The sequence below is a fragment of the Physcomitrium patens genome, chromosome 9 (assembly GCF_059467195.1).
Source record: "Physcomitrium patens ecotype Gransden chromosome 9, ASM5946719v1, whole genome shotgun sequence".
Lineage (NCBI taxonomy): Eukaryota > Viridiplantae > Streptophyta > Bryopsida > Funariales > Funariaceae > Physcomitrium > Physcomitrium patens.
The window spans coordinates 5,656,375-5,675,375 of record NC_143418.1 but is presented as its reverse complement, the minus strand read 5'-3'; the positions used below and the strand labels follow the sequence as shown (position 1 = coordinate 5,675,375).

General features: G+C 37.2%; 3 protein-coding genes across 4 annotated transcripts; 1 reads left to right on the top strand and 2 right to left on the bottom strand.

Annotated features, from left to right (window-relative positions):
- Positions 1–207: 207 nt before the first annotated feature.
- LOC112287088 (uncharacterized) lies at positions 208–3,212 on the bottom strand. Its single transcript, XM_024529741.3, has 8 exons — positions 2,791–3,212; positions 2,230–2,297; positions 2,003–2,066; positions 1,669–1,823; positions 1,463–1,533; positions 1,091–1,162; positions 831–931; positions 208–646 (listed from the first exon to the last, which is right to left on the bottom strand). Exons 1-8 carry the CDS (start codon positions 3,079–3,081, stop codon positions 353–355), a joined length of 1,116 nt encoding a protein of 371 aa, XP_024385509.1. The 5' UTR covers positions 3,082–3,212; the 3' UTR covers positions 208–352.
- Positions 3,213–5,495: 2,283 nt separating this feature from the next.
- Positions 5,496–9,913, bottom strand: LOC112287087 (enoyl-[acyl-carrier-protein] reductase, mitochondrial). 2 transcript variants are annotated; one of them, XM_073536114.2, is made up of 11 exons: positions 9,576–9,913; positions 8,923–9,020; positions 8,478–8,609; positions 8,230–8,373; positions 7,937–8,039; positions 7,637–7,736; positions 7,357–7,436; positions 6,838–6,916; positions 6,351–6,469; positions 6,045–6,123; positions 5,496–5,728 (listed from the first exon to the last, which is right to left on the bottom strand). In XM_073536114.2, the coding sequence occupies exons 1-11, from the start codon at positions 9,776–9,778 to the stop codon at positions 5,660–5,662; spliced, it is 1,206 nt and encodes a 401-aa protein (XP_073392215.1). In that variant the 5' UTR covers positions 9,779–9,913; the 3' UTR covers positions 5,496–5,659. The 2 variants fall into 2 exon arrangements, with proteins under 2 accessions (XP_073392215.1, XP_073392216.1); XM_073536115.2 differs by having other exon boundaries at positions 9,725–9,878.
- A 121-nt stretch (positions 9,914–10,034) lies between these two features.
- On the top strand, positions 10,035–11,425 carry LOC112287089 (prohibitin-3, mitochondrial). Its single transcript, XM_024529742.3, has one exon. The coding sequence runs from the start codon at positions 10,204–10,206 to the stop codon at positions 11,038–11,040; it is 837 nt and encodes a 278-aa protein (XP_024385510.1). The 5' UTR covers positions 10,035–10,203; the 3' UTR covers positions 11,041–11,425.
- The last annotated feature ends 7,576 nt before the right edge of the window (positions 11,426–19,001 follow it).

Genomic DNA, 19,001 nt, shown 5'->3' with positions numbered 1-19,001 from the left:
CGCATATATAAGTCCATCACTCAGTGTCGTAGAAGTATATCGAACTATTATTGTCTAAAACTGACCTACAACTCTTTTTCAGCTGAAAACATAGATAAGCAAATGCATGTTGTCAAAGAACCACCCAAGAACGAGGTAAAGAAAGTGGACTTTTAAGTTGCAATATACAAACCATATCAAACCATTCAATGTGATATGATACGCCTATGAACTAAAACAACTTCGTGTTAAAGAATAAAAAGTAAATCCAGTTAGGATTTAAACTTAGCAGAGAGATTGACAAACTAACTCCAAAACCTCACTACTAATTCAAAATCTATTCTGCTGTGCTGTAATAACTACAAGACCTTAATCAAAGGCTACTCGAACTGATTGGATTAAAAGAAGTTCTGCTATTTTGTCGAACCCACCAACCCACAGTCACAGCTACGGCCAAAGATGCTAGAGCAATCACCAACGAGACTGCGCTGAGTGCACTCTCAGATTTGGTAGAGCTTGCCAAGCTCGATGCTCCGGAAACAATTTCGAGTTGCAACCAATCACAACTTGCTGAATAGTGCTGATAGGGTTGCCAAGCATTATCGGCAACAGGGAACCAAAAGGCAGCTGCCATGCCATGTGTTGAACCAATGGTAAACTGAGCGTCCTGGTTCAATTAAAGACCAGGCGAACAAATGATGAATGTAATTTTTTATGAAGAAAGAAATTACTGACCAGAATCAAGGGAATATATGTAAATATTGCTAAGCATGATTACATATAAGTTTCTTGTTGGCCAAAATAAGCCTCAAGGGTAAACGAAGGTAAAGCAAGCAAGGGAAGCCATAAACCTGCTGAAGAACATCATTCGTACGCAGTGGTCTTGCAAATTCAAATGTGTACGTCCCGGCACCGTTGAGAGTTCCGTATGGACTGTCGGCGGCGACGAGACCTCCAAAAAACAAGTAGCAATGCTCAGGGTGAAATAACAGGCGAAAGACAGCTGATAAATATATATGACACCGAATAAGGTACATGGCATTTCGTAGATCACGAAGAACTTTAGAGCTCTGTTCTCAAGCTCATAAAAATCATATTGGAAATGACATACCATATTTGGTATCTGTGGTGTCATGGGTCCAAGATCCACGCCAGTTGTTTTGACCACCACCAGTTACTATTCCTGCAGATGACAGTCAAGTTATCAAGATCTGTAAATATCCTGTGAGATGCCGTAAACAAGATAACCGAACACAAGAATCTCAAGCCGCCTTTGTGTTTTAGAGTTTTTCTTTCATTAAACCACTGTGAAGGATAACCAACTGAAAATCAGCGCAGTCGACGACAAACTAGCAAAGTCAGTCTTTTGCGAGTAAGGCGAGTCTCCAGTCTAGTTCAAGTCCATTCTACATGACTCAAAAAAGATACCAACTAATGGACGATAATAGATGCAGTTCAAGGTAAAAAAGACAATGAACCGCACCAGTAGGTGTCATCCCGTCAAGAGATCGACAATGCGGATTCCAAGCGTAGCCGTCGTCCAACTTGCCAAAGCTGCAACAATTGTTTTAGAAAGAACACAGAAAGCTAGTCATCAAATACTTCAAAAACGCAACGGTCAATCACTCTTGAAAGCACAAACAGCTTCGCTAAAACAAATAGTTCACGAGTATGATCAACGGATCGCACCTATCTCTTCCGGTGCCATTCACGCTGTCAGCAATGTTTTCACCATATAGGCGACCAGGAATGGCCTTGTTTATTTCGAAGTGCACGAGATCCACCTCGTGTCCAAAGCAATTTGTGACATTACAAGCCGTTGGGGCCTCCGGGCACCCACCCATCTACGGATAAGAGCAAGGTCATACCTTAGTGAATCGGTGGAAGTTATCATTGTTAGGTAAATATCCAGAGCTTGCATCCTGTAAGCTGAGATAGTTGAATACACAGAACTATTCACGTCTTGTAAAAGAGTTTGTTGCTCAATTGTAACAAAGAAATAAGCATTTCTTTTCAGACTCACATTATGGTAGGTAGCATCGTCTCCTACCGGGAACATCAGAGCAATTGCTGCCATGTTCTCCTCACTGAAATCAACCAAATTTCAACACAATTAAAGTTCAACGGTGGCGTCATGCGTATCTGCAATCTAGATAATTATTTGGGTAATGGACACAACCACGAGTAGATGATCACCAACGCCAAATGTAATACTTCGGCCCGCAAAATCCAAGAGTAGTGAATTCCTACTTGACGTTGAACTTATAAGCTCCGGGAACTTGAAGGAGGAAAAAAATATCATGCCCATCATGAGCCACCTGCATCAGAATTATGCCAAATCTCAGACTAAAGTTTCTAAAAACCTATAGTCCCCTAAATATTTACATCAACCCGGGTCAGCTATGCCAAGTTAGACAAACACGTTCCTGCTGGACGACTTCACTAACGCTGCGGAGTTAGTGAGTTTGATCTGGAAAGTGTTACAGAAAATCCAGTGAGGCTGTGAGTTCGTGCTTGCTTTGGAAGTTTGGTTTGCATTTCTTTCTTTCATTCTTTCTATGTATTTTTTTCTTTTTGGGCTGTTTTATTTTATTTTATTTTATTTTATTTTATTTTTTCCAATGTGACATCCAAACTGACTAGTTAGATCACGTTGGTCTTACAAAAAAGAAAATCACCAATCCACCTAGAACTAACACAGCTAACGAACCCAGAAAAGAGAACCTCCCAAACAATGAGAAAAGACAGGTGACCACGGAAACTCAAAGAAAACAAAAATAAAACAAAAATAAAAACAAACAAACGTCGTACCTTAATCTGCATGGATCCGTCAGGGTAAGCAGTCTTGGGATCATCAGTCAAGGCGGGATTCAAAGCAAACGAATTCCCCTTCACGGAGCTCCAGTCTCCGGACAATCCGTCCACGGTGATACTCCCGGGCACATACGATGCTTGCAACTTCACACCCACATTGCGCAAACAAGGCGGACCAGTGCTGCCTGTGTCTCCATGGCCCCAAACCTGGAAAAAAAGCCCCGACAACGAAAGCAACACCACTAACAGCACATGAAGTGGAAGAGGGCACACCATAGCCATCTCCATCCCTCACTAGAGTGAACTCTTCTCTCTCCTATCCTCTCCTCTTCTTCCCTTCTCCTCTCTTCTATTCTCTTCCTCACTCTCTCACTCTCACTCTGCCTTTTGCTGCCTGCCTGATTGAGCAGGAAAACGAGGAAGAGGAGAAAAAGGAGGAGACGATGAAGGGCGAGGAGAACTGCTTTGTTGGGAGCTCTTGTTGCCCTTCGGTCTTGGGTGGTCTCTCTCCCACGGTCCCGGCAATAGCCTCCCTATTTCAGTGCCTTTCGCGGAAGCACCTCGTTGAAGTGTGGGGCGTTTCAGTTCCTGGTATCAGTTTCCAGTTATAATAATAGTAAATAAATAAATAAATAAAAACACAACATTTTAGAGAAGCAAGCCTTGTGTGTTGTATGATGTTGCAATCGTCTTGAAGGACTTTTTGATATTCTTAGAATAATGTTTAATTTATTGGGATATACTGTTGTAGTGCATATATATATATATATATATTTATTTATTGGATGTGTTGTGGGAAAACATATATCCTATTTTGAGGAGTAGATGTTGAGTAGAGGATTTATGATCACTATTGGTACCTTTGAGAGTAACAAATTTCATTAAAGAAATTGATCTTTTCTATGTAAATTGTTGATAATTAGAAAATATAAAATAAAATAAAATAAAATAACTTACAAGAACAATGAGGAACCTTAGAACCTTAGAAGTATCAATCACTTTTTTATATCAATAATAATGATAATAAATTTTAAATTATTCATGGTTATAAAATAATAATAACTTCTATTTTTAGAACAATATATTTTTAAACATGTAAAAATTATAAAAAGTCAATATTAATATAGAAACAATTACAAAATACTCTTAAAGTTAATCCAATCATATTAATAAAAGTGTGAGCTTATTTCTAAAAGTAGTAGAAGATACAATACTATTCAATATGTATAAATATATATATATATATATATATATACACACACAAACATATATATATATATAACAAAATGATAAAGTGACCCAAATTTTTACTAAATATGCCTTGTTCCTAGCCCTTCCGCATTCTCAACTCATCCCTTGTTCTCAACTATTGCCCTAATTCCTAACATTCCCAACCCTCCACTCCCCATCTCTAGCAACGGTTGGAAATAGGGAATGGTTGGAAATAGGGATGGGGGCCCAAGGGTGCAATAATGCTCAAGATAGAGTGGGTTGCTTTATTATTCTCCCATATTATGTATATATATATATAATTCCATTAATTATTATCCACATAAAAGTTATGATATATATTAAAAATATGTTGTAAGTTGCAGCTAATGAGAAGTGATAATAATAAAATATGTTAGAATCTTATTTATATTCCATCATAAATAACTTTAATAAATATTCGTACAACTATAAGATTTTTTTTTACAATAAGAAATAAAATAACATTACTTAAAATCTTTTAATTTGGTGGAAATTTGTATACATTTTTAATTAAATGTAAATAATGACAAAACTTTAATATATATATATATATATATATATATATATTTAATGATTAAGCAATATCGGAATTAGATTTTATTTAAAGCAATTAGAACAATAGAATAAATTTTTAATGAAATTAAAATGCTTTATGATTCAAAATACTTTGTCATAAATTTAGGGTGTTATTAATGCCACCACAATTTTTTGCTGCTACCACCACAATCTATCATTTATTTACATTCTACCACAATTTTTACTACTAGTGCCATAACTTATTCTTGTTAACTTTATAATTCTTTTTTAAAAAATCAAACTCAAATCAACTTTCTATGTAATTTGAAAATAAGAAAGAAAACATATCAAAATATATCAACAAAATATTTTATTGGTATCAAAAAACCAAAAAAATGAATTGAGTGGGTGGTGGGTGCAAAAGCAAAAATTGTGGTGGCATTAGCAATACTCTAAATTTAAATAGAAACAAAATAAAACTTGCTATACAATGGCACTGATATATACAATACACAAGTAATACTCTCAATCAAAAGAAACTTAGACTGCATTTTTCAACTCTGATTTCCACCATTGCCTTCTTAAAACTATAATATCCAACCATTTTGCACTTGCTTGAATGTACATCATATTTAATGCACTTTGTGATGGATAGACTTAAAATATTTTTTGGACGCAATTTCAAAGACACAACATAGATATAATTTATGATACAAGGCAGTCAATTTGACGGCATTATCATCAACAATTGTAGCACTTATTATGTCAATTATACGATCTGTTTTTGCATAAATCATATTATTCAGTAATTCAAGGTTGATAACTTTTGCATTTATAGGACATCTAGTAAATAGTTTTCCTCCTGATAAATATAGCAAAAGAAAGGTGATCAAAATACTATACATCAAGAGAGTGATTACAATGAATTTGCAATCTCAAGAGAAGAAGCAGCATGTCTCTCAATTGTAGAACAACTTGAATAGGCATTAAGTTACAATGTGAGCAAAGTGGTTTTCTGTTTCATGACTTTGCCACGGTGTTTCCAGTACGCAACAATCCATCATTGCATCAATCTCCCAGCTCATTCCTTTCTGCAACTTCAGAATCTCAAATCCAGGTCAAGCACAGTTGCAAAACTATTTGTAGAACGATCGTATATTGGGACAACCTGCAAGGAAGACACTTGTACACATTGCCACAATACTTCGAGTTTATCTTTGTTATGAAAAGCCATGTATTAACCAATATAACATTTTCTTTATTTATAAATTTTGAGTGATTTCATCATCAAACAAAAACATGCTTGCAAATTAAAGAAAGAACTATCTTTATTTGATTATTTTTTTCATAATCTTCCACTAAGCTTCCATCACTGAGACTAACCTTACAAGTGTATCGAAGTTTTGCAACTTAAATGTCCAAGAAGGCATTCATGTATATCAATAACAACTGTGTGCAAGGATTCACTACTTAAACACAAGAACCTGTTTGGGTGCGCTCCCATGTTTGCCCATGGCCTTATCAAGTGCATGGTTGAAGTCTTCAAATGGAACCTTCTCAGTTCTGAGTCCCGCCCCATACCACACGTGTTGCAAATTGCTCTCGTTAGCATAGATGAATACCTATAAATCCTCAAACACTTCTCAGATATTTGATATATCATATATTAAAACCATAGAATTTGAAACTTCTCAACTTCAGGCTGTATGAGCTGATATCTTAATCATTCCAACAGTATGACATGTTCCCGGCCAAATTGTACGACAGAGTCTGTGTGTACGAGAAGTTACATATAGCGCAGCTTGTCATCTCGAACAAGCTCAAGAAGGTATTTAGTCATAGCCGCAAAGTCTTCATTAGAATGTTTCGTTTTCCACTTCCCGAGCCAGAATCCTCGTAGTTGAATATCCTGAAAAACGGCCTCAAATGCATCGTTACATAGACAAACCGGACGACTCCAAATTTACCTACATTCAAAAGAACCGTGTCACACATGAAATATATTTACAACAGAGAACAAGTAGCCTCGTTGTAAGATGGGCTCATGGATTACAAATTTTCCCTCGAACATCAAATACTGAAGAATAAGGACCATCTTTCAGAAATAATTATTATATTATTTATTTGGCGATACTGGCAGATATCACGCTGCCTGGTCACAAAACCATCTTCTGATTCTGCAATATGTACAAACACTGTGATATGAAGGTGAGAAGAAAAATAAAATAAAATAATTAATTGAGTTTTAAAAAATATAAAAATTAAATAAAAATAAACCTTGAAAATTAGAGGCCCCGTGGCAAGTTTGATGGGCTTTTTAGACATTCCACCATATGTAACCAAAGTACCCCCTTCTCTGTAAATACACACATAAACAAGGTCGTAAGCACTTCCTATGTTCAATAAAATTTTATCACAAACAATTTCACATTTTATTTTATCATTTACGATAGTCAAGAACGTGATGAGACAGATAATGAGTCAATACTCTTGGACATTTCACATGCAGTGTCTTCCTGACACTCATAGAAGAACAGTGTGATATGCAGGTCTACAGAAGTTCCTCCGAATACACTTGATATGATTGTCAAACCTAATCAATAGATACCCTCACGGAATTACAAGCAGAGAGAATAGCATCGGTAGATGACCGAACAGTTAAATCTTCCAGTTTCTGGTATATTATAGGACTTAGAAATGCAACAAGCCAGCATCGCACGTTTAGTGTCTACATTCCAAAGATTCACAGGGTCGCATGACCACATTACGGTGATAAATTCTGATTTGTGAACTTACCCCAATAGCTTCATGACAGCAGTTGCAGTAGATCCGCCTACACAATTAAGACCAAGTTTTGCTCCTGCCCCTATCTCCTTCTGAACAAGAAAAGGATAAATGAGGAAAGCCAATAAAAATATTGCGAACGCAGGATTCACCAAATAGTTTCAATGGCACATATAACGCACAAAAATCTCACCATTAAATATAAACGAAGACATTCCCAATTTTGTCTAAACCTAACCTGTGACCAAGTCTAAACATAATGGCTAGTATTTAATGTAAAATATAGGTTTACCAAGAAATTTTTCATGTCCAGTTTGCCCAATTCTTCCTCGGTAAACACGTGTTCAGCACCAAGACTTGAGAGTCTTGCTTTCACCTCATCAACACCCGACCTGAAAACAAGAAAGATATAATCAGATCCAGAAAACAGATGTAAAGCAATAACAATTCAGGGGAAACTGATGATCTTCTCGAAGCTTAACAAAACTTCAATAGAGCAGGGAGTGACTAAAGAAAGCATGCAGAAAAAAACATCACAACTCACAAATTAAACTGCCCTTGCTACGAGTATGACTTATCCATTCAAACATACCTATCACGAACGAGATTAACAGTCTGTATTTTACGCAGGTGAGCTAGCTGAATGACACACTGGCCCACCATACTCGTTGCCCCGTTCTGAACAACGACATCCCCTGGCACCGACCGTCCCAGAACCATGTCCCCTCAGGAGCTGCACAGATTTCCAATTTTCTCAATCTAGACCATTGCTTGATTCAGACCAACTATTGAACATCGTGTTTATCCAAGGATTCTGAAAGTTTCTTGAATTGTAAACCTACTTCATCTGCAAAAAGATCTGAAGCACTTATTTGTAATGCTGACCAGCTTCCAGGTCTACGAAGTCCGTCAGCATGCGCAATGCAGTGCAAGGATTAACAGAGATAGTTGCTGCATACTCCAAAGGTACATCTTGACCCACTTTACACCATGCACCCTCCTCCTTCGCTATGTGAGTCGCCCATGTGCCTGTAAGCACGAAACGTTACAATGTGATAAATGATTGTTCGTGGAATATCATCAAAGTGAGGATTCATCTGGTGTGTCAATCCACCTTAGGAGTGGAGACTAACCCAGGTGAGGATGAGAGGGAATGACCCAATCGTCAATCGTCAGGTTCCGCACTCCAGGCGTTACAGCCACGACAACTCCGACACCTTCAGTACCTCCCACTGCTGGAACTGTAGGCCTCATCGGATAGGTCCCTGTGATTCTAAATCACACGATCAGTCGACTGCAGCAACTTGAAGGCATGCAACACTAGACATACAGTCATTCTGATGCATGCTTCAGGAATAGATACCCAAGAAAAAGGAGCAAAATTGAACGTCGTCACTGGTTTGAACTTAAGAAAGCAAAGACCAGACCTTCAAATTTCAATTAGGAAGAAGTTGTGATGAAGATCTGCAACTAGGAAAATGGGCAGTAACAGATAGCAAAACAATCTCAAATATACTGGTAACAGTTTGAAATTGACCATGACTGCGGCAAGATCTCCGACATTCATCAAACTGCTACCTTCGATTCGGTTGATGTCAGATGGATTGATTGGGGCAGCCAGCATCTTAACACACACTTCTCCATCTTCTAATTCACGACCATCCATTTGAACCAACCTGCATCCATCAAAAGTGTAAGCTCACATCAGTCCTTTCCCTCGTAGTCATACTTCGTCTTCAAGTCATTCACAGATTAGATAACCCCTCACAAGAAGACATAGATAGCTTTGAATGAGGTTGTGCATATTCTCATCGAGGACTCCATTAAATTGCACAAAGAGAGAGGCTCTCATCTCCTCGCATGCCACTGAAACATTATGACAATCCAGTTGAGTTGACTGTATGAACGAAATTGATGTTCATAGTTGTTCTAATACTAGCTAGTTGCAATCGCTACGCCAATTCGGCATTACTGGCCCAGTGATTGCAAGCCTCGAAACACGGAATGAGCTGCCTAAATTGATTCAAATGCGAGAGGAACATTCACAAATACATAATAAAAATGCAAAAAAGAAGATGACGAAGCCGAAGAGTCCCTTTTCTTTCTTTTTTTGGGGGTTGGGGGTTTGGAAGGACGCCATGACCTTCATGCTCGAAACGATGTTCAAGACTAAAATAAACCGCAAACCAACATGAAAGAAATTGGATGAGGATGCAGAAACGGGGATCAACCTGAGGACCTGATCGGGAGAGCCTAGGGTTTCATACACAGCAGCAGTAGCAGGTGGGCACACAATCGAAGAAGAAGCAACGACCCCACTGTGGAGCAGCTGCATCGGCTGCACCCGATGCAAAGAATCAATGGACGTTCGTCTACTAACCGCGATGCATGTGTGAGATAGCCATCGCGCTTGACGCAGAGTCGCCATTGCCATCGTCCAAGCCCAGCAACTGACCCACAATTGCAACTCGCAACTACTTCACAGATCAACACTGATTTCTCAACTGACCCACAAATCTAATAAGAGTTCATGCACAAATCCGGAAAAAGGGTTTACAAGTCCAAGCAAATTGGTTCATGAAATCCGAATATCACGATTTGAATTCTCAAGAGCGGGAACGTGGGAGAACGAGAGAACGTCGTCGTTTTAACTTTTTCGCAAACCCTAATCTCCGAAATTGCAGTGTTCTGCTCAGAATCAAGGTCGAGTGACGAGCACGGTTGGTCCTGCTTATTAAGCTGCTTCTGAAGCTGTAGTAGTTGTGCAGTTTGATCACAGGTAGGGGTTCTGTTGCGATATTTTGTTATTATCGTCTTCAGGGGATTGTGTCTTTGCGGGGAAGTTGAAGCTTAGGGAAGATGAGTGCTCCAAGAGCGGCGCAGTTGTTGCAAAGCCTGGCGGGAGCTGCGATTGCATTTGGAGTAGGTGGAAGTGCGCTGAATGCGTCCCTATATACTGTAGATGGTGGGCATCGGGCGGTTTTGTTTGACAGGTTTCGGGGAGTGTTGGACGAGACTGCTGGCGAAGGGACGCATTTCTTAATCCCGGTATTACAGAAGCCTTATATCTTTGATATTCGCACGCGACCACGATCGATCACGTCTGTGACGGGAACGAAGGACTTGCAAATGGTTAACCTGACGCTGCGAGTGTTGTCCAGGCCAGATTCTGGGGAGCTTCCGACCATCTTTAAAACATTGGGAACGGATTACGATGACAGGATACTCCCATCAATTGGAAACGAGGTTTTGAAAGCTGTAGTTGCGCAATTCAATGCGGACCAGCTTTTGACTGAAAGACCCTTTGTATCAGCTCTGGTACGAGATGCCCTTCTCAAGAGAGCGAAGGACTTCAATCTCATATTGGACGATGTGGCTATTACTCACTTGTCCTATGGCGCGGAATTTTCACGAGCAGTGGAGCAAAAGCAAGTAGCTCAGCAAGAGGCAGAGCGGTCGAAATTCGTCGTGGCCAAGGCAGATCAGGAACGAAGGGCGGCTATTGTTCGCGCGGAGGGTGAGAGTGAAGCTGCCAAACTCATCTCTGATGCTACTTCTAGCGCGGGAGGAGGCCTAATCGAGCTTCGTAAAATTGAAGCTGCAAGGGAAATTGCTAGCACTCTTGCAAAGAGCCGGAATATCTCCTATCTTCCTGGGGGAAACAATATGCTGTTGGGCATAAATCCATCCATGTGAGGCAGGGCTTGATGAGAAGGTAGGACTCTCAAGAATACTCCTGGTCTCTTTCTCTGGCTGGTGGAGTTGCATTCCGGCTTCTGTGACAAAATAGAACTTTTTTTCTATTCTATTCTTGGATTCTTTTAGATTTCCTAAAATAGAAAACTTATGACTCCAAAGGGTGAACTTTAATACTTAAGATGAAGAACTATCGGGGCCATCCAGTATTGTAGGATTCTTTCTCTCAAGTTCCATAATTGGTGAAGTAATCTATCATCCTTGAAGGCCCCGTATTCGTCAGCCCTTAACATGCTACCCACGATACAGTTCTCAGTGTATATGACGAGGACACATAGAATTCTTTGAGGCATCCTCTTGCCTGGTACCAAGAATGATTTCGTAACATCCTTCCGAATGTCTTGTATGTTTATTTCTGATTGCTAACCCATGTGCTATCCCATGTAATGACCTTGAATCTGAATTTGGTAGCTTTACATTTATCTCATTATTTGTGAAACATGCCCTTTACTTACGCGGTATTTGTCGATTTGAGTGTACTCAACTGATGCTTTGCGTCTCATGATATGGGAGCACAGTAACATATTATTGATCCTAGGATATGCTCCAATGTTGAGGTTGATCTAATTTGGACACAGGTGGGTGGTATTTTGGTTCATGATTACCGTAGAGGTTTTGCATGCATTTATGATTTATAGCATGTTATTGTCGTCAAAATAACCAGTTTAAAAGCAATGGGTTACATACTAGAAATTTGAAACATTTGTAGTGCTCAGTGAAGGGTAAACCAAGATGTTGGTCCAGTCGCCCTTCTCGGATTCCCAACAAGAGTGCATGTAATGTATCCGACTTCAGAGCAAAGTGGGACATGCTTCTATGCTAGACAAATGGGATGAGTGAAACACATTTACTGTGACCATACACTGGAAGAGTATCATAAAACATGAAATGGAGCCACGAGGTCATGGTGTTTGGGTACCACGGCAAGTAATCTGACGCCTTTCGGGAGAGAATAATTTGCTGTGCACCCAATTGAACTGAAATCAATAGCATCTCAAAAACGGTGTTTCATGCGTGATTGCATGTACATTGCTATTGAGCTGGAATTCTGAGCTTTCTTTCTTTCCTTCTTTTTACATCTATATATATATATATATATATATTAGATGCCTTTGATCATTCTTACCCTTCAATGTTTCATCAGTCTGATCTATCGAGATGTGTTGCAATCTTTTAACAATGTACAGTAGTTACATCAGGCGCTTCTTGTAGAATCATTACCTGCCTTTCCATGGTCTTTTATAAAACTCCCTCCTAATTCTTTTATTTTTACTTTGATACATGTGGGGTTAAATTGGTAAAAGAGATTGTAGGACAAGATTTCTTTAGCCTCAACACCAACTGCATGAACCAGAATTTATTTCAATCCATTTTATTTATATTTGGATTTGAAATAAAAAATAAATAAACCAACTTTAATCACATCTGACCTACTCTTAATTCTCATTTGGTACATGCATTATAATTTACCAAAGGGAATTTTAAAGATTTAGTTTTAGGTTATTTTTTGACTAGTTTCTAAAATAGTTTTTGTCATCTAGGATATATTTAGGATATTGCTAATGCTATCATTGTTTTTGCTTTTTCCACCATAACTTGCCACCTATTCAACACATTTCTTTATTCTTTTTTATTCCAACAAAGAAATAGTTGTCTTTTAATATATATATATATATATATATGTTTATAATAGCTTTAATTTTAAGTAAAAAATAATTAAACTTCTTATAAGAACAAGTTGCGGTAGTAGTAGCAAAAACTATGGTGGCATGTCGTAGATAACAAATTGTGGTGGCAATAGTATAAACATGTGGTGGCATTAACCAAACCCTATATTTATACATCTAAGAAACTTAGGATTATTTGCAATCTGATTTTTTTTATTATTATAAAACAAGAAACTACTTATAACAATTGATTATAATAATAAAGTTAGATCAAATGAAATAACCTATAATTGTCATTTAATTTTTTCTCATGGAACATTTGAGTATTTCTTTATGTAAAAATAATCTATGAGTAAGTTTTGTACACTAACGTCTATATGATACACAATACTCTAAACCTTGCTGTTCTCTTTATTGCAAATATTAATTGCTCTTATTATAAAAAAAATTCTATGGACCTCCTAAATCTTGATTTGATTCAAGGCTCTCTCTCTCTCTCTCTCTCTATATATATATATATATATATATAATTTTTAATTGATAAATAAAAAATTATTAGATCCATAGATAATATTGAGGCCATTCTTTCTAATATTTTTTTATTTTAAATAACTTAAAATATTTTAAACAAAAGATTATTGCCTTTAAATTTATGAAATCCAATGAATCTATTAATTTTTGAAAGTTGAACGTTCTTACTTAAAAAATTGAGAAAATAGCCAAATTATAAATAATTGATATAATGCCAAAAAAGATCACTACATACAATAAGAATGATTTTTTTAACCTTCTTTTAATAAATAAATAAATAAATATATATATATATATATATATATATATATAATTTAAATAAAATTTTGATATTCTTATTCTAATCTTAAAAAATCTACTTTTTTTAAGAAGTGATAAGTTAAAGATTCAACTATATTATTTGCTAATAATCATCATTGAATATTCTTTAAGATTTTAAGTATTGATAATACATTATTTTTTTCCTCTACTTATCTTATTTAGATTTAGATTTAGAATCTAGAATTCTATTTGTGATTAGAAACAAATATCTAAAAAGTACTTGTACTTTGTTCTTTGGTTGATATTAATATTTTTTTTATAATACCACTTATATAAATATTATCTCTACTTTTTTACTATTAATATTTTTTATGTTGATGAAATTTAAATAAATTTACTAGTTGAGTCATATTTTTAAGCAAAAATACCTATAAACATTATAAAGCTTACTGACATGTTAATCATATTAAAAAAGTCATTGCATATGATTTTAAAAACTTGATCATAAATATTATAATATTACTTTGTTTAGACCTAGTATCATGGACATACGCATGTAAGTAAGTAATTACATGTATAAATAGGTAGAAGTAAATAAAAGTAAGTAAAAATAAGTTAATTCTATAATCTTTGCTATAAAAGCTTCCTAGAAGCTTTATAGTGTTTTGACTTTATAGGTGTTTTTAATTGACTTTTTGAATTAGAAATATGGTCAATAAGTTCGTTATGTCCCATACATGGTGTTGGCTTGAAGACCAAGCTAACTATGTGGCCCACACATAGAAAAACTTACCTTATAAGTCAAGGCATGTGTCCTACAAAGTCAACACATATTGGAGGTCCTATAGAACATCGCCATGTAGCCCCTAGTTAGATAGTATATATAGAGACAAGAGTGAAGCCCTCTTCAATCTTGTCAACTCTTTTTTTGCTTCTAGTCTAGTTTCAAGGGTCTCTAGTTTTTTTGGCTTTTGGCAATAGCCATTCTAGTTTCTTTTTTAATATACATATTGAGTAATTTCTATTTTGTCATCTTTCTTTGAGAAAAGTCTCACTTTATTTATTTTTTTTTATCAAGTTCTTGTCCTTGAAAGATTGACAAGAGTACACTTACAATATCAAAGCTTTGTCTAATCTTGATTAAGAAAGGATTACTCTTTTTTCTTGATGAGACATAACTTAAATAGAAGTTACAAATTACCTTCTTCTAAATTCATATTATCTTTAGTATTTTTATTTATTTATTTATTTTTATTTTATTTTATTTTATTTTATTTTCAAGTCCTCTCTTCCATTTGTCTTGAGTGATATTAGAAAACTTTTTTTTTTGAGTGTTATCATGGCAGAACTTGTTGAAATGAAGAGTGCAATGGCACAAATGTAAGAACAATTCTGTGAGTTAATACTTGCGATACATCAACTCAATTTATCACGACAAGTAGCAAAAAGATTGATAGGAAGTGAAGATATAAAAAAGATTGGATTTGCTTCAACATTTGTACCAAATCATGACCCTTCTCCTATGGAAGAATGTCCATCTAGTATTAGAGAACCTAGAATTACCCTACCCGATGTCAAGGACAAGAACTTGATAAAAATAAATAAACAAATAAGATTTTTTTCAAAGAAAGATGATAAAATAGAAATAACTCAATATGTATATTAAAAAAGAAACTAGAATGGCTATTGCCAAAAGCCAAGAAAATTAGAGACCCTTGAAACTAGACTAGAAGCAAGAAAAGAGTTGACAAGATTGAAGAGGGCTTCACTCTTGTCTCTATATAAACTATCTAACTAGGGGCTATGTGGCGATGTTCTATAGGACCTTCAATATGTGTTGACTTTATAAGACACATGCCTTGACTTACAAGGCAAGTTTTTCTACGTGTGAGCTTGTCACGGACACAAAAATACAGACTCGAGATCTAATAAGAAGTTCAACAAGAATTGGCAAAAACTAGATTAATCAGATGAATACAAGAACAACACCAGAGAGGTGAGCTAGAGCTCCAAGAGATGTGTTGTCGAGATTGAAGAACTCTTCAGCCTCGATTCCAATATATACTCCTATTTAGGAAGCTTTTCAAGCAACTTCTACCAACTAGAAAGCTTCTAGAAGGTTCCAGAGACTTGCTTCTAGAAGGTTCTAGAAACTTGTCTCTAGAAGGTTCTAAGGAGTATGTTCCTAACATCACCCCCTTCTTTAGCTTCGAGGTCTCTAAGAAGCAATGTTGTTGATAATCAGTACCAACGCAAGAAAATGAAGATCTGTCGCATAACCTCTGCTATGAACTCCAACTGTTGTTCACGAGGCAAGTGATTCATCGGCCCTTGAAGCCAACGGTAGTGGCCCACTCCTTCAACTTCTGACCAAGCATGAACTTCCGTGTCCTCATTGTGAAATTGTCCTGCAAACACGCCTTCTAGCTGACCATCGTAAGTAGGCTCGGACTCAAATACAATCACCAGTGATCGGTTACTCGGTATCCTCCGTCGTCATCATGGTGTAAGCGATTCTTCATCTCAGGGTTGCCTTCGTGAGCTAATCAGTTGAGATAATCTGATTGGCATAGTATCTATCTCTTGGCTATCCATATCAGAAGACCAAACTATGGCTACTGAAAAATTCTATTTTATCTTGGAAAAAATAACTACATCAACTATGAATTTTGGTGGTGCTCTCTCCCTTTCTTATATTCTTGAGTGAGCAAGCTTCAGAAGGAAGCTATCGTCGAACCGACTTAGGTTTATGAGGATGTTGTTGATGAAACTCCTGTATCTTTTGCGGCGCATTGGTGAGATTTTCAGCTAGCTCCCACGTTTGCTCATTAATGTCGTAGCCACACTAATGAACAAGATACTCCAACTTGTTCCACCTTCATCATGAATCGAGCACCTTTTCAACCTCGTATTCCTCATGGTTCTCGATCTCAATATTAGGTGGCAGACATTGCACTCTTCCAGGAAAAGACGACTCTCGATAAGGCTCCAACAAAGAAACATGAAAGATTGGATGTACCTTCATAGAAGCCGGTAATTCCAGACAGTATGCCACTAGATTGATTTGCTTCTGGATGATAAATGGTCCCAATCTTTGATAGTCCAACTTATCACATGGTCGCTTGGTCTTGATATTCCGTTGAAGAAACCATGCTTTATCTCCAATTTTAAAAGTATGTGCTTGATTCCGAAATCTATCTAAAAACACCTTGTAGGATTCTTGAGCGGATTGTAATTGAAGCTTCAATGTATTTTGAAGCTCTGATAGTTGTTTCGCAAATCCTTCAGCTGTTGGATTGTTATTTGTTGACGGACTCAATAAATCAAGCTTCGGATGATACCCATAGTTGGAAAAGAATGGTGTGTATTGAGTCGACGCATGGAGGGTGTTGTTATATGCAAACTCGGCTAGCGGTAGATATGTGGTCCAATTGCCTTGCTGATAGTTGATGCTGCATCGTAAGTATTGTTCCAAGACTTGGTTCACCCGTTCCGTTTGGCTGTCAGTTTGAGGATGAAAAGTCAAAGAAAGCTTGATATCCACCTTCAGTATCTCAAAGAGAGATCTCCAAAACTTTGATACGAACTGGGTTCCTCGATCTGATATGATATCATTTAGTAGTCCATGATATCGATATACATTATCGAGAAAGAGTCTTGCCTTGACTTCACTAGACGATGTCTTCTTGCAAGGGATAAACTGTGCCATCTTTGTAAGTTGATCTACTACGACAAAGATGCTGTCAAATGAGTTCGATGATGGCAGGTCCGTGATGAAGTCCATGGAAACTGAAGACCATGGTTGATGTGGAATCGGCAATGGATGTAGGAGTCCATAAAGGTGATGCCGAGGATTCTTGGATCTTAAATAGATGTCGCAGGAGAGGACAAAATCTTTCACATCCTTCCACATTTGGGGCCACCAAAAATCTCAAGAAATAAGCTCCAAGGTCTTCTTGAATCCAAAATGTCCCGCAGTTGGAAAATCATGGCAAGATTGAAGAACTCGGAGTCGTGTTGGTCCTTTTGGAATATACAAGCGCTCCTCAAAGTATAAAAGATCTCCCTCCACCTTGAACTTATCGTCATTGGCACGCTGCTTAATATCAATGGCTACTGAATCTTCAATGGTCACGGCACGTACCTAATTCAAGAAGTCAACATCAATTGGCACAATAGTAGCACAAAGCTGAAATTGCTCTTGCTTCAATAATGTCATACATTGTTGATCAAACGCTGCTTCTCCAACCTTTGGTACAAGATACGATCTCCTCGATAAGGCATGAGATAGTCCTTGCTGCTTTCCAGGTTGATAAGTGATAACAAAATCGAACTTAGATAGCAACATACTCCACCGAGCTTGACATTGATTTAGAACTCAAGCCGACATGAAATACTCCAAATTCTTGTGATCTGTATGTACGGTCACTGGATGTGCCACTCTTTCAAGAAAGTGACGCCATTCTTGGAAAGAATTCACTATAGCAAGAAGTTCTTTATCGTGGATCTCATAATTGATTTCAGCAGCAGAGAACTTTCAAAAATAGAATGCAACCGGATGGAGCTTCTTGTCTTCTCCCATTTATGAAAGTACAGCTCTCAAAGCAAAATCCGAAGCATCAGTTTTCAAATAAAAGGCCTTTGTAAAGTCTGAATGTACCAAGATTGGAGCCGTATTAAATGCGGTCTTCAGGTCTTGAAACGCCTTCTCCGCTAGAGGTCCCCATTCCAGCTTATCCTTGCATATCAATCGAGTGAGAAGAGCAGCAACTTGAGAGTAATTCTTGATAAAGATCCGATAGAAGTTGACAAAACCAAGAAAGCATTGTACATCTCTAATCGTCTTTGGAACCTCCCAAGACACGATTGCTTCTACCTTCTTGGGGTCCATCTTCAAGCCTTCTGTAGTCGCAACGAATCCCAAAAACTCCATCTCTATTTGGTAAAATAAATACTTCTCCAACTTGGCATGTAGTCCTTGCTCGTGTAGTTTCTTCAAGACCAAACGAACGTGCTTTTCATGCTCTACCTTATTTTTGGAGAATATCAAAATATCATCCAAATAGATGACAACAAAATCATCAAGGTGTTCTCGGAAAATATCATTCATCATTTGTTAAAAGATCAATAGAGCATTGGTAAGACCAAAGGGCATGACATTATACTGTCAAGGACAAGAACTCGATGAAAGCTAAAGAGTAAGTGAGACTTTTCTCAAAAAAGAAATAAGACAAAATAGAAATATGTATATTAAGAAAGAAACTGGAATGGCTATTGCCAAAATACAAGAAAACTAGAGACCCTTGAAACTAGACTAGAAGCAAGAAAGGAGTTGACAAGAGTGAAGAAGCCTTCACTCTTGTCTCTATATATACTATCTAACTAGGGGCTACGTGGCGACGTTCTATAGGACCTCCAATATGTGTTGATTTTGTAGGACAC

Bases quoted from the DNA above. Each gene is read 5' to 3' on its own strand.
- LOC112287087 (XM_073536114.2), bottom strand. From the start codon at position 9,778: ATGGCAATGGCGACTCTGCGTCAAGCGCGATGGCTATCTCACACATGC. The intron at 8,610-8,922 runs GTAGCAGTTTGA...TTAGAATCACAG, and splicing joins TGACATCAACCGAATCGAAG to GGACCTATCCGATGAGGCCT. The intron at 8,040-8,229 runs GTCAGCATTACA...GGTCGGTGCCAG, and splicing joins CTTCGTAGACCTGGAAGCTG to GGGATGTCGTTGTTCAGAAC.
- LOC112287088 (XM_024529741.3), bottom strand. From the start codon at position 3,081: ATGGAGATGGCTATGGTGTGCCCTCTTCCACTTCATGTGCTGTTAGTG. The intron at 2,298-2,790 runs GTACGACGTTTG...ATTCTGATGCAG, and splicing joins ACGGATCCATGCAGATTAAG to GTGGCTCATGATGGGCATGA. The intron at 932-1,090 runs GTATGTCATTTC...TGTTTTTTGGAG, and splicing joins CACCACAGATACCAAATATG to GTCTCGTCGCCGCCGACAGT.
- LOC112287089 (XM_024529742.3), top strand. From the start codon at position 10,204: ATGAGTGCTCCAAGAGCGGCGCAGTTGTTGCAAAGCCTGGCGGGAGCT.